General features: G+C 44.4%; 1 protein-coding gene across 10 annotated transcripts in view; it reads left to right on the top strand.

Moving 5' to 3' along the window:
* Positions 1 to 15216, top strand: part of LOC105473911 (eukaryotic translation initiation factor 4E family member 2) — a 32898-nt gene that overhangs the window by 12182 nt on the left and 5500 nt on the right. For 3 of the 10 annotated variants that reach the window (XM_011728108.3, XM_071073558.1, XM_071073559.1), the window contains 4 exons: positions 1324 to 1428; positions 3571 to 3723; positions 3820 to 3956; positions 5690 to 5955. In XM_011728108.3, coding sequence (XP_011726410.1) covers positions 1324 to 1428; positions 3571 to 3723; positions 3820 to 3956; positions 5690 to 5762 — 468 coding nt within the window. In that variant the 3' untranslated portion in view covers positions 5763 to 5955. Of the gene's footprint in view, positions 1 to 1323; positions 1429 to 3570; positions 3724 to 3819; positions 3957 to 5689; positions 5956 to 8275; positions 9078 to 11016; positions 11096 to 15216 lie in introns of those variants that run through there. The other 7 variants (XM_011728110.2, XM_071073560.1, XM_011728106.3 and 4 more) reach the window with 6 other exon arrangements.

A 15216-nucleotide genomic window follows, 5' to 3' on the forward strand; every position in this document is an offset into this window, starting at 1 on the left:
TTAGCAGTTGCTGAATATGAAGCACTGCCTTGAAGCCCTATAGATGGCGTTAGTTCCTGACTTCTTTTTAACATGTAAGATGCATCACATGTTCTTGTGCCAGAGAGGAACTAAAGGGGCAGCCATTTCACCCAGTGTAAGGTTGATTTCTCCTTAGGTGCTCCTGAAATCTAGAAGTATGACCTGAATCTTTGTCTACTCAGTACCCATTGTCAGCTCCATAGTTGTGGTATCTTGCTGTATGTTGATTTAGAGCCTGCTCAGCAAGTTGGCAAATACCAGCTATTTCTCATCAGAGTGTTCATGTTTTTTCTTTCCTCCTAAAGTGTGCCTCTTCACTGGCCAGTACTTACTAGGTATCCTCTGTGAATAAGGAAATAATCTGTCCTATCAAGACACTAATGAGCCTGTAGTCCCAGCTACTTGGGAGGCTGAGATAGGAGGATCCCTTGACACCAGGAGTTAGAAGCTATAATGAGCTATGATCATACTGCTGCACAGATCCTGTCTCTTTTTTTTTTCTTTTTCTTTTTTTTTTAAGGGGGGAGGTGACACTAATGAGAAAAATGGGACTACTGTGATGAATACAAATAAGCATATACTTGACAGAAAAATATAAATCTAGTTTTCTCATGGGATTGTGAAGGAGCAGCAAGGAGAAACATAATTTTTCTAGCTAAGAAGAAGGCCTTAAACCCTAGCTATGAGAAGCTAAGTCCTGTACGATTTTGGATGGGCCTGGACTTTAGCAACAGCACCATGGTGTAGAGTAGTATGTGTGGTACAAGTGGTTGATTCTATCACTTATGCTTAGTAACTAAACAGGTCTAAGAAGTATTTCATTCAGCAAATGCTATATTTGCCAGTGAAACAATCTTTGATCAGTAAGTGATTTGGTTCTAAAAAATGCATTCAGGCTGAGGCTGTGTGGCACTTAATATACCTCAAGGCTAAAGAGTTTCCATTGTGCAAACACCTGGTCCTCTTACTGCATGTGATGACTGTCCTGCGGCTTGAGTGGGAGAGTGCGTATTAACATGGTTTCACCAACTAAAGCTCCTGGCTCAGGCTTGCATTTCTCACCAAAGATTTTATTCTTGTATTGCTAATGTTACATTTTTTCTTTCGTGAAACTAGATGATACACTTTTCTTCTAATATGTCTTCCCTCACAGTGCCACACATGAAAATGAGTCCTCTGAAAAGGACAGCCTGTAGTATAGTGTCTTCCATGCTTATGTTCTTAACTAAATTTCAACTTCGGGATGCATTCAAAGGAAAATACAAGACACATCTTTTTTACTGTGGGGTCTTCTCTCTGCAGGTGGAGCAGTTCTGGAGGTTTTATAGCCACATGGTACGTCCCGGGGACCTGACAGGCCACAGTGACTTCCATCTCTTTAAAGAAGGAATTAAACCCATGTGGGAGGTAAGGACTAATGGTCTCTGACTGCTTTTTTGAGCAAGTTTGGGTTTTTTTGTTTTGTCTCTTAGCCTACCAAGGTTAAAAGTATTTTAAAGTCTTCTCTCAAAACTGCATCACTCTCCAGTATATCCTTGGAACCTGAGCCTCTAGAGAAATGCACTGATGCCATTTTTTTGTCTGTGTGGGTTGGTGCTGGGTGTTTTTTAAAGACTGTTTTATGACTAAAATGGTATTAGAACGTTAAAGGATTTTTGTTTTCAGTTACCTTTATCCCTATAGAACTTGTTTGTGTATGCGTGTAATATTTTTACATAGTACACATATGATTAAAGTGGGTAGGAAAATAAGCTTAAAGGCAGTAACTGAAGACCTAGAACTGTTTGCAGAGCCAGTATTCGACTGCACCCTGGTGTAATGCATCTTCTATTCTGATGCCATGGCATTTTTTGAGTAGACACATGTGGTCACATCCACGCCGCCCAACTTACACAGCTCCTCATTGCTCACATGATCTTGCATCTCATTTACCTTTCAAGCCTCATCTCCCATTATCTCTAAATCTTCCCTTCCTTGCAGGTGGACCCTCCTGTCAGTTTTTGCGCAGACATGTTCTTTCCAGTGCCCGCAGTGCCCTTTGCCTGCTTTTCCTGACTCACTCCTATTGCCCTTAAGACCCACTTCTTGGCAGGCCTTGGTGGCTCATGCCTGTAATCCCAGTACTTTGGGAGGTCAAGGTGGACAGATTACCTGAGGTCAGGAGTTTGAGACCAGCCTGGCCAACATGGTGAAACCCCGTCTCTACTAAAAATACAAAAATTAGCCAGGTGTGGTGGCAGGCACCTGTAATCCCAGCTACTCGGGAGACTGAGACAGGAGAATCACTTGAACCCAGGAGGTGGAGGTTGCACTGAGCCGAGATTGCACCACTGCACTTCAGCCTGGGTGACACAGCAAGACTCCATCTCAAAAAAAAAAAAGACCCACTTCTTGACTGTTTCCAACTGTCTTGTTCTTCCTTAACATAGTGTGTATATTTGTTAACAGCAGCACTTATAATTACAGTAGCATTGCTGTAATTAATATCCTTGCCTGTCTGTTCTACTAGACTGGATCTAAGTAGCGACTGGGGCTTCAGCCAGGCACAGTGGCTCACTCCTGTAATCCCAGCACTTTGGGAGGCCGAGGCGGGCAGATCACGAGGTCAGGAGTTCGAGACTACCCTGCCCAATATGGTGAAACCCTGTCTCTACTAAAAATACAACAATTAGCAGGGTATGGTGGCATGTGCCTGTAGTCCCAGCTACTCAGAAGACAGAGACTAGAGAATCACTTGAACCCGAGAGGCAGAAGTTGCAGTGAGCCGGTATCATGCCACTGCACTCCAGACTGGGTGACAGAGGGAGACTCCGTCTCAAAAAAAAAAAAAAAAAAAACTAGATTGGGGCTTCATGACTGTGTACTTGGTATGTAGTTACACTCAGTATTTTTTTTTTTTTTTTTTTTTTTTTTTTTTTTTTGAGACAAAGTCTTGTTCTGTTGCCCAGGCTGGAGTGCAGTGGTGCCATCTCAGCTCACTGCAAGCTCTGCCTCCAAAGTTTACGCCATTCTCCCGCCTCAGCCTCCTGAGTACCTGGGACTACAGACACCCGCCACCACGCCCGGCTAATTTTGTTTCTGTATTTTTAGTAGAGATGCGATTTCACCATGTCAGCCTGGCTAGTCTAGATCTCCTGACCTCGTGATTCGCTTGCCTAGGCCTCCCAAAGTGCTGGTATTACAGGCGTGAGCCACCACGCCCAGCAGACACTCAGTACTTTTAGCAAGTGAAGGGATGATCCGTGCTTGAAATATGACATCATTTCATTTTGATTCCTAAAGTATTTCCAGTAAAGGGGATTATTTTTAAAAGGTCTGTTAAGCCATTTTAATATATGGCTTATGCCAAGGATCCCAGCCATGTTTTTCTTTTTTTCCCCATTTCTTCTCTCCGTAGTCCTACCATCAGTTTTTCTATAGAGTTGAATAATTGGAAAATGATATGACTTATTAGTGTTTAAGAGATTATTGGCTTTTTACTGCCTTCATACAAAAAAAAAAACACTGTGAAACCGTATTTTAACTTCAGTGCTTTCTGTCTTTTTACAGGATGATGCAAATAAAAATGGTGGCAAGTGGATTATTCGGCTGCGGAAGGGCTTGGCCTCCCGTTGCTGGGAGAATCTCATTTTGGCCATGCTGGGGGAACAGTTCATGGTTGGGGAGGAGATCTGTGGGGCTGTGGTGTCTGTCCGCTTTCAGGTAAGCCACCCATGGGCCAGTCTGGTTTCTTGTGTTGCCTTTGCTCTCCTCGCTGCCTCTGATTTGCTTTGATGATTCCTTGTGTTCCTCTGATAGGAGGACATTATTTCAATATGGAATAAGACTGCCAGTGACCAAGCAACCACAGCCCGAATCCGGGACACACTTCGGCGAGTGCTTAACCTACCTCCCAACACCATTATGGAATACAAAACTCACACCGACAGCATCAAGTACGTGTTGGGGGGTTATGGGAGGATGTGTCCCTAAGCTTAGCAGAAGTAGATCTGTAGTTGGGCCCAGAGGAATATGACCGGACAGGAGACTTACTTGTGGAGAAGGGACAGACCAGGCCTTCCCTCCAGGGCTTCTGGCTACTTGCTGCAGTTCTTTGTCAGCGAGGCTCCCTGCCACCTATACTACCAGGTGCTTTGTAGCAGAGAGAGCCTGTCTGCAGAAACCCAGTTGCACTGCCTGGGCTTGCTTAATTTCTACAGGCTGTCCTGTCTTTCATATTCTAACCACTATCTTAAAATGAAAGACAAGTGCTTTTCTTTTTCTTGCTGTTTTTTAAGATAATTTCACCCTGCCCACCCTCACCCCACTTCTGCATGTCTTTTTAACTTGTTAGCTTCAGTCTGTTTTCTTTGTCCTGGGATACTGACTACTTATCAGGAATGACTCCATTTCCTTGTGTATAGAGCTGACTCATAGAAGAAGGGGGATAGTGTGTGTGTGAGAGAGCAGAATCAAAGGGAAGCATGATGGCCACAGGGAAAATAAGCTTTGCAGTCTCCCTAGGACTCAGGGAAATAGAGCTTTCTGTCTACAGTGAGAATCACTGTTAGGCTTGCTCCTTCAGTGATTGAGTGTCAGAAGTAAGCTCAGGCTATTGTGAAAAAGTGTGGGGAGTGGCTGTCAGATTGTCTCAAAGCTGGAGGGAGAGCTAGCCAGCTAAGAGTTAGGACTCTTAGGTTTAGTTCTGTCCTATGGCCCCGTACCAATATGTGCCTTTGACAAGCGTCTTTGCAACTTTGCTTCAGTTTCTCCATCTGTAAAGTGGGAGACAGTACTTTATCTAACAAGGCTATTGTGAGGCTGATTTAATCTTTAACTGAGGGTCCTCAGATGGAGAATGCTCTTACAGGGCCACGTAGTAGTATTGCTATCATCATCATCATCATTAGTAAGAATATCATCATGTTGTTATTATTGAAGACTAGTAGTGAGCCCAGCGATTATGTTCAGCAGACAGACCGTTTGGGAATCTCTTTCCCATGCATTCACAGATAATGTTATGAGTGGAGTTGGCTTAAACCAGCTAAGTACCAGTTTTTAAGTGGGAACACTGCTATGGGAGTTGGTCCGTGATCAAACGGCTGGCATGACTCATCATAGTCACCAACAGTTATTAGCCAGCCTTGGCCCTGGTTGCTTGCCTTAGCAGTCCTGTGTTAGCATTGTTTTTCTCTAGGCACATTTTTCTTATTCTCTGTTCTGGGATAGAAGTAGTTTCTGACCTCTAGCCTCATTCAGTCCAGGCTGGAGAGATCTATACCTTTTTCTAGGATTCTTGTTTTCAAGGTTTCTAAATATCCCCCACTCCCACTCACCCCCAAAATAAGTTTTCCACCTGGATAAGAGAGGGAAAGAGGTATTTTTCATCAGTTCTCCCCTTCTCTGCTGTTCTCCCTTTCTAATACCATAAGGCAGTTCTTTGTGACTTTTATAGATATATATGTACATGTCCTGACAGAGTTTAGGAGAGCCTGTGGGCTTTTTGCCTTAGTCTGCTAGAAAGACTGGCCTGCTGCTCCCTGCTTTATCCAGAGGTCTGCCTCTGGGACTTCAGCCCTATAGCTGTAGAGACCAGAAAACCAGCCCTCTTTGAGACCCAGATGCTACTTTCCCTTGCGTCCCCCTCTCTTTCCTTTCCCAATGAGCCAACCTTTTGCACTTCCACTAGAATGCCAGGCAGGCTGGGCCCCCAAAGGCTCCTTTTTCAAAACCTCTGGAAGCCGCGGTTGAATGTGCCATGACCCTCTCCCTCTCTGGATGGCACCATCATTGAAGCTGGCGTCATCGGAGTCTCTTGTTCTGTTGGCGTGCTACCTGGAAGATCCTTCTGTCCTGGACAAGAGGAATTGGAAGAGCATTTTATGTTTTAAGAACAGGCTGACACACAGCAGCTACAACAACAGCTGAGATCACTTAATAAATGGTGCTAAACTAGCTTGTCTCATGCTCTTGCTCTTTATGGTGCATCAAAGATGTGGCCTTTCGGACTGACTGTCACCATATTAAGGGATGGCACAGACTTTTCCATGGAGGGCCATCCGGGGAATGCAGCCTCATTTCCATAAGCCCATTGTATAGTGTCATGTGGTATTTTGTTCCAGGACTGCTGAGGCCTGACATAATAAGGTGACATCTAGCTTTCAAAATAAGACCCTATTTTCTGGTACTTAAATTTGAGGTCCCATCTAGTCACGCCGATGACCAGAACAGAGTGATTTCTGATATAGAATTCAGCTTGAAAGTCTGTTCAGGTTGGAAAGGGGGATCCTTGGCCTTTGCTTCGCTGACTTCCATTCGCCTTTACTTCAAAGAAATTTCTTGCTTGGAGGTAAATCCCTGCTTCCGTCTGTGTGGCTGTATGTATATAGCTTCCTTGCTTTGTGCTAATGGGGTTTTCTTGCTGGTGCCAAAGCTGCCCAAGCCACAGCTCTTTTCTAGCCTTCTCCCTTCTGCTTTCCCTTTAGAGCCAGGTCATCTTCCTCTTTGAGTTAGCCCTGCTTGCAAGATCTCAGGGTTATAGCCCTTCCCTTTCTCCTGGGCCCGGTGTTACTGCACATCAGGATCTGGGGTAGGGAAACGTCTTCATCCCGTGTGAGTTTGCTCTGTAGGATATCTGACCGTAGCACATACGGACCCCTTGTGTGCTTTGTGGCTTTGGCTTGTATGTGCTGCAGCTTGGCCTTTAGGCCCCTAACCTGCATGTAGAGTTTCAGCAAGCCTCATGCTACTTCAGGTTTTCTTAGGAGCTACCACCAAAAACATAATAAAGAATCTTTTTTTTTGCAAACACTGGGTCAGTTGGCCTGAGAGGATCTGTGAAAGTGGCTGTGGATTTAAGGTTGAGTTTTCCAGAGTGGCTGTTCCACTTTGGCAGTGATACCCTGTGCTTGTACCATCCTGACTTACCCCTGATCTCCCTGTGGCCCAAGATCCTGCATAACACCTATTAGGATTAGCACTGTGGGCTCAATATTCTAGGGGTGTTTGTGTCATTGCATCTTTGTTTATTACCTATCCAAAATTGGTTGAAGTACCTATAAAATGAGAGATTTGCTGGAATATGGAAAGGCCCGTTCTCTACGTTTTTAGTATTTGTCAAATAATTACCTTCTCTTGCCTTCAAAAAGTGTTACATGTATTAACCTTAATTTCGGCTGTATTGTAACTTTTCCGGGAGGGAGGCTTGATGTCACCTCCCAGAGTCAATGTTGATTAGAAAGCACCAAACTGACCTCGAGACCCTTCTGATCCTTGTCAGTATGAACAAAAGTCAGAAGTACTTCTGCTTTCTTCTATTCCTTGTGGCTCTTCCATGGATATGGCTTTGTTTGAGCCAAGGAACAGCAGCTACTGAGACTCAAGAATTCCAAGGAGGCTGGGCGAGGTGGCTCATGCCTGTAATCCTAGCACTTTGGGAGGCTGAGCCGGGCAGATCACGAGGTCAGGAGACCAGCCTGGCCAACATGGTGAAACCCCATCTTTCCCAAAAATATAAAATTAGCCGGGCATAGTGGCCAGCGCCTATAATCTCAGCTACTCGGGGAGGCTGAGGCAGGAGGATTGCTTGAACCCAGGAGGCGAAGGTTGCAGGGAGCCGAGATTGCACCACTGTACTCCAGCCTGGGCATCAAGAGCAAAACTCCATCTCAAAAAAAAAAAAAAAAGAATTCCAGGGAAAACGAAGGAAGAAGGAGCCAACATTCATTTTCCTGCGAGTACTCTGAAGATAGGGCTGCTGGTGGTGAGGGGAGTTTTTTTAGGAGTGGCTTAGATCTTTCAGTCAGGTGTTCCTGATTCCTGCTTGCTATTTTTGGCCCAGTTTCCAATGTCCTTCTTCAACTGTTGGGTTTTTCCAGCCTTTCCCTAATCACACTGCTTATGGCCTTTTCCTGCTGCTCCCCTCAGTGTGCTACAAGGCACTGCCTGCCACACAGAGCAGGCAGGTGATGAGCTGCTGTGCTGCAGAGGGCTCCTGCTCTTGTTTATAGCTGACAGTTCACCCCTAAGAAGCGGACAACTTGTTAAACTGAGTTTTTGCTCAGGTCGTAGCTCCTTTTAATGAGGCCAACTTGTAGTCGAGTTTTCATAGATGTGGGTTCCCCATATTCTCTGCTTTGAGGAGAAATCTCATAATGCAGTGAGAATCATGGGGCTACCAGGATAAAACTGGGCTCAGAACCATATGAAACACCAATGTCTTTTGTGAAGAAACTCCTCTTTGGATAAGTCCCACTGATTCCTTTTGTGCATCTAGCCTGGAATGGAAAAGGAAAACAGGCCAACTTCCCATAGTGGACTACAGCACTGGAAAAGACTGGCCCAGCTTCTCTGCAGGAGTGGAGGGTGGGTGATTCTCTTTATTCCTTTATCTTAGAGGGGAGACAGGTCAAATTGTGGGGACTTTCCCACGTCTAAATATCATTGTATTTCAACACTGAACTTTAATATATAGGCAAGGACTAGCCCATTCCCTTCTCCTGGCATGGCTAAATCATAGGCCAGTAGCACCAGGTTACCCCAGCTTAATTGCTGGCCTGGCTTTGCATCTGTGATATGTACCACCAAACTGGTAGTCAAAGCAAAGAGCCCAGATTAGCAAGAGGCTGAGCCCCTCCCTAAGTATAGAGAGCTAGTGAGTGCAAGACTGCGAACCTTGCAGGCTTTGGGTAGAGGTAGGGGAAAGTGTAGAATTGCACAGGATTTGCTTTCTGGTATGTGAGATGGGACAAGAGTGGTCTTAAAAGAACTCTTTGTTGCTCTGTCTTTTGAATCTGTTCAGAATTCCCTGTTGGCTATATTAATCTCAGTGATTTCTGTTTTTAGAAACTCCAGTCATATGACACTTTTTACATTTAACTTGTTCTTTCTTTACCTTTAAAAGAAGAAAGTTGTAATATTACCCAGTATGCCTGGAATGCCAGATGGAAAATAGCTGGACTATTCACACCTAGCTTTAGGTAGTAGATTTGCCTTTTGGCCGAGCTCTGGGCCTATGAGAATAAGAGTGATTATACCAAAGATTATGGCCCAGTATTTTATTTCTGCTGAATCCATGTGAAGAAATTTCTTTCTTTTTTTTTTTTTTTTTCTGAGATGGAGTCTTGCTCTGTCACCCAGACTGGAGTGCAGTAACGTGATCTCTGCTCACTGCAACCTCTGCCTCCTGGGTTCAAGGGATTCTCCTGCTGGGAGAATCCCAGTAGCTGGGATTCTCTCCAGTAGCTGGGATTACAGGTGCCCGCCACCACACTCAGCTAATTTTTTTGTATTTTTATCAGAGACGGGGTTTCACCGTGTTTGCCAGGCTGGTCTTGAACTCCTGACCTCAGGTGATCCGCCTGCCTCAGCCTCCCAAAGTGTTGGAATTACAGGCATGAGCCGTGGTGCCCGGCCGTGAGGAAATTTCTTAACCCAGATTCTTCATGTTGAGGTTTAACATATAGTGAAGATACTAATGAAGAAACTGGGAGGGGAATATAATACTGGAATGGAGTAGGACAGAGCCATGAAGTCCGTATTTCTTCAGGTTCTTGACAGAGAACTGCTCAGTGTAGGCTAGTGTAAGGATGGCCCTTCCTGGAAACAAAAGGGTAAATGACATGAAGTTTCAACACAGCCATGTAATTTCTTATTGACACCTAAGTGGTTTTAAAAGGAATTTAAATTTCACTATTACAGTGAGGGGTTTCCCTGGGTCATTGCTGAAGCATTGGATTTTGCTTTGCCCTTGTCTTCATTTGGAGTAAAGAGTGAGATTGCCTTCTGATGTCACTCAGGGATTCACAAAGTGCATCACATCACCATCTTTCCAGAAAGAGCTCTGAAACAGGTGTCTTGCTGTGGACACTGAGTTTGGGAATTGACAAAGACTGGCATACTTGTTTGGCAGTCTTACATTTTTCCTTAATTTAGTTAGCACATACACTAGGAGCTTTCGTAATAATTCTCTGAAGAAAACATGAACTGCAGATCTACCTCCTCTAAGAGGTAGATGGTTAACTTATAAATGTAGTGTATTGTCACCCTGGGTACTATGTCACCAAATTAAACCAAGAATGGAGTAACAATAATGAGGAACTTCAGACTTAGAAGCACCATATTTTATTTATAATTCCCAAGGAACTCATCAGTTTGGGGCTGAAAAGTGGCTAGGGCTTAGGGAGGAAATCAGCTCCCCTGAGAAAACTTGAGTTTGAGCCTCCAGAAGCATAGGGGATCTGGTTTTCTCCTGTGACTAGTCCAGCAGTCACCAAGAGTCTTTTCTCTGTGGAGCACCATTCTGAAAGGCCACGTACCCCCTCTGTCACATTTCTTATCCCTTCCCAACCTAATTTCAGAATTAAGCTAATCAGCATGAAAATTGTAATGGGCGTTGTTCCCTGGAAATTTTGAACTACCGTGACTTGAAATTTTCAGATAGTAGTTACATAAGCACTTAAGAAAGGTGGAAACTGACACATTGAAAGTCTGAGTGTAGAAGGGTAGAAGGTTGGAAATATGAAAGCAGAGAAAGTGTATACTTTCCTCCTTGCATCTTTAGACATAATGCTGTCGGGAACTGGCCTTTACCCTCAGTGAGGCCTGATGAAGAAAAATTGTTTCTGCCACCTGTGCACACATACCCAAGGCAGAAAGGACAGGGAGTGTCACTGTAAATTGGAAGTGTTTTTGGTGACAGTTGAGCGTCAGCTCTGACCTTACTGGCCTCCCCTGGAGCCTTGTTGAAGGAACACTGGTGCAAATCCTTGAGGGAACAGGGGCAGACTTCTCAAGTGAAGCAAGCAGAAGTGCCCGCTGGCCCTGAAAGGGTAGGCTGCACTGCTCCTCGGAAAGGAATGTCCAGTGGGACCTCGCTGCTCTGCTCCCAGGTACCTGTGGCTCCACTCGACTTGGAGGGCATCTGAAGGGGGATGTGGGGTTATTGTGTCTGCTCTCTGTGTTCAAAAGCTTTTGATCTGAATGTGCTATTGTGTTTTTTTGTCTCTGGTTTGCCAGGGCCTGGGAGGAGTTTCATGGCCTGGTGAACAGCAGCGGCCGCTGATCGGACGCTCCCCCTCTGTCTCTCACACTCAGGGTAGGGCCTTGTCTATCTTCTCTGTAACCCTGTGACATACCTCTCATTCGTAGGACCCCTCTTCCCATTTACCCCCAAACTTGCCGCTGTCAACATTGAGCCTCAGAGAAAAACATAAGTCCTAAACCACTGGATTCTCATCCTCCCTGGGTCCCATGTCTCCTGGTGAACCCCTGAGCAGGCCACTTCACCTTATTATGCCCCTATTTTCTCATCTGAAAAGTGAGGCTCCATGGATGAAAAAGTCTCTGAGATCTCTTTTGATGCTAACATTTCATGATGGTAAACGTGCCACAGATGCTTTTTCTTTTTTGCTCAAATGCCATTTTTAAGCCATCTGGCAATGTCCTATGACTAAAAGGGCATTTCCACAGGCCCCAACATGAGTTACATGAGAGGTATGTCTCCTGTTTGCTGGTGTCATGTGTCAGTTGTGAGGAAACGGTAATATAAATTCAGGGTTTCCGCAATGTCAGTAGTGGGGCTGGATTTCAGGGCTGTGTGCGTAGCAGTTGTTCCAAGCTGTACTTTCACTAGACCAACGCAACTGTACTAGCAGGGAGAGGCACTGAGATACAAAGACTGAGGCAACTAAAGCATTGACTTTGGGAATATTTGTATTTCAGTTAAGAGAGTATCAAGTCCATGTTTGTCGCTGTAGCAGAGGGAGCTGGGTGAATTTATTCTGAATGAGAGGAATGGATGAAAGGCCAGTATCTGCATGTGCTGGAGATGACAGCCTTTTCCTGGATATCAAACTGTCCCTGCCACTAACATCCCTAAGAAATAGAGTATTTCTGAAATTGGAACAGAACATGTCAATTGTAATAGCTACCTCAGAATTCCCCCTTCCCAAGAAGGAGATGAGTGCTTTCCAGAAAAGGAGACCTGCATCCCTCACGTGGACTAGAAGAGACAAGATGACACTCTGAGGGATAGCAGCAGGTGGCCAGGGGCCTGAGACATGGGCTGGAAGAGACAAGATGACACTCTGAGGGATAGCAGCAGGTGGCCAGGCCTGAGAGCTCGGGGGTGTAGGTATGATATACAGATAAAACTAGTTGCAGAGTTCCTGCACACACAAGTGATGCCACCCATACCTTTTTTGTCTTGATAGTTTGATTTCTTTATTATAAATTCAGTCTTCTGGTGGTTCAAAATTTAAAAGGATTCTCTTTAAGATGTAGTCAACATTCGTGCCTGGTATCATGGCACATGTCTCTTGTCCCAGCTACTTGGAGGCTGTAGTGGGAGGATCACTTGAGTCCAGAAGTTCAAGGCCAGCCTGGGCAACATAGTAAGACCTTGTTTTTAAATATATGTCTGTGTATTTGTGCATATATATAAGTGTCTGTATATATAGTCAACATGGAATTCCAAGAGGTCTGCTAGTATACACAAAGAGGGAGGAAAAAGGTACCAGCTCTAATAGTAGATAAATCATTGATTTGTAAGGTAAAAAATAGTAAATATTTGAAATAAGATATTAAGTTAAATTTTCAGAAGCCAGGTACTATAATGGAGCTATTTTAAAAATACTACCATATTTAATTATTTCTAAGGTTTTTTTTGGCTTTTAATATTTTTTTCAATCCTGTTTCTTCTGTAAGGCTTTTAATATTCTTAAAATTGGGTTGCTTGGCTGGGCGCAGTGGCTCACGCCTATAATCCCAGCACTTTGGGAGGCCAAGGCGGGTGGATCACGAGGTCAAGAGATCAAGACTATCCTGGCCAACATGGTGAAACCCCATCTCTACTAAAAATACAAAAATTAGCTGGGCGTGGTGGCACGCACCTGTTGTCCCAGCTACTCGGGAGGCTGAGGCAGGAGAATCACTTGAACTCAGGAGGCGGAGATTGCAGTGAGCCGAGATCGTGCCACTGTACTCCAGCCTGGCAACAGAGCGAGACTCTTATCTCAAAAAAAAAAAAAATTGGGGATGCTTACAGTGAATGTGATTTAAAAGGGTTTTGTCACTGTTTAATGGGCAGTGTTTATTTCTTTTTTTTTTTTTTTTTTTTTTTTTTTGAGACGGAGTCTCGCTCTGTCACCCAGGCTGGAGTGCAGTGGCCGGATCTCAGCTCACTGCAAGCTCCGCCCCCCGGGTTCACGCCATTCTCCTGCCTCAGCCTCCTGAGTAGCTGGGACTATAGGCGCTCGCCACCTCGCCCGGCTAGTTTTTTTTTTTTTTGTATTTTTTAGTAGAGACGGGGTTTCACCGTGTTAGCCAGGATGGTCTCGATCTCCTGACCTCGTGATCCGCCTGTCTCGGCCTCCCAAAGTGCTGGGATTACAGGCGTGAGCCACCGCGCCCGGCCTATTTCTTAAAGTACATAAAATGATGTACCTTTAAAAATTGATGGCATCTGAGGTTCAGTGAAAAGTCTTTAAAATGAAAGTGGAATAGTCAGAATGGAAGAAAACTCAAAATGACTCCCACCCCTCTTGGCAGACACTAATCCCCCAGGAAAAATATCTTTGAATTGCTATAAAAAGTCATATATTTGCATAATTGCCATTTTGTGGTCTCTTTGTGGCCCCTGTGTCTTTTTTATACAGTGTGGGAGGCAGACGAAGAGAACACTCATGGTTCAGGTATTTTCCTTAAAGCACGGGCTTGGAAGTCCGTGAGGAGTGTTTGAATTTAAACCAAAAATTATTCTGAAAGTGGGGGAGAAAATGAATTCACACAGCAACAACAAAAAATCCACTCACTTCGTTGTCTTAATAGACTTGAAAAGGACTTCATGTTGCATCGCTATTGATTTAACCTCGCTGTAAGTGAAAGAGATGTTCTGAGAAGATATGCATCCCTAGCTTATGTTTGTTGGGACTGCCATTTTAGAGGCCCCTTAACATTTTAGCCCTCTTTCCCTCTCTCCCTTTTCTTTTTCCTCCACACAGATCGGGATCTATAAAGAAATTTGGTAGAAAAACTGCTATTTAAATAATTCTTAATGAATCATAAATACTTTTTCTCAATTTATCTGCTATTTTATGTCATTACATGTGACTGCTAGTATTTTAGGACAATTTCATTTGACTTCCGTTCAAATAAGTATTGTCCTTTTAACTATGACTTCAGTAAAAGTGTCAGTGAGCTGCTAGGAAAGGATTCTGATTACTTAGCTGTCTGGGCTGGTATACACAGAACAGTGAGTCTATATTGTTGGGAAATGAAGTTGGAATAAAATAAAGTTGAAGATGAGAGACTGGAATTTGCCTCACTGAAACTAGAAAAGAGTTTGCAGCTTTACTGAATATGCAGGGAGAGAAGAGGAAGCCAGAACTGGCCTGGGGTGGACAGCTAATGGCCAAAGAATGTTCTCCTGAAGACTGTGTGCGCTTAGGTCTACGGTACCACTCAGAGCCACCCCTCAGAGCCACTCTTCAGAGCAGAGACATAGGTAGCCTTCCTCCTTGGATGACTCCCAGCTTTCACTTGAGAACCCAGAATCACTTAGGTACCCTTGCCAGGCACCAGCACAGTGGCAGGTAACTCCAAAGAGGCAGGGGCATTCTGAATGACCAATTTGCCCCTCTGTCATCTATTTTCAGGAGTTAATCTCTGCCGTAGCTCATTGTTTTCAGAGTTGGAACTTGTCCATTTCTCTAAAAGTACTAAAAGATGACCATTTTAAGGTAGAGCAGATTGGAAAGCTATTTCAGAGTATTTGGACAACTATTTTCCCCAAGATACCTGGGAATGTGAAGTTGGAAGCCATTCTGAATGGGGCTCTCGGATATTTCTGAGACATCATCAGGACAAAGGAATATCCGGTAGAGAAAGAATTCTATTTTTTTCTTCCAGCATTGTGGGACTGTCAGCTTCTATGTCCTCTTTGGTGTCCTAAGCATAGCCCATGCGCTATCACAGCTTTGCCAGATTACTAGAGGTCCAGCTTTCAGGAGCTCACTGTGGATTTGCTAAATTTTAGTTTGCTTTTAAAAGAACAGAAGCACGTTGTTTTTTAAAGGGTCATCTGTGGCCTCTGCCCCTTCCTGTCTACTTCTCCCTTTCCTGCCTCCTAATCTCTCTGTGCACTGAGCCCAGGGTGAGGGATGTAATGGAGTATCACTTCCCAGCTGGCTTGAGGTGAACACATTCCTCAGACCAAAT

This window comes from Macaca nemestrina, chromosome 11 (genome assembly GCF_043159975.1).
Source record: "Macaca nemestrina isolate mMacNem1 chromosome 11, mMacNem.hap1, whole genome shotgun sequence".
Lineage (NCBI taxonomy): Eukaryota > Metazoa > Chordata > Mammalia > Primates > Cercopithecidae > Macaca > Macaca nemestrina.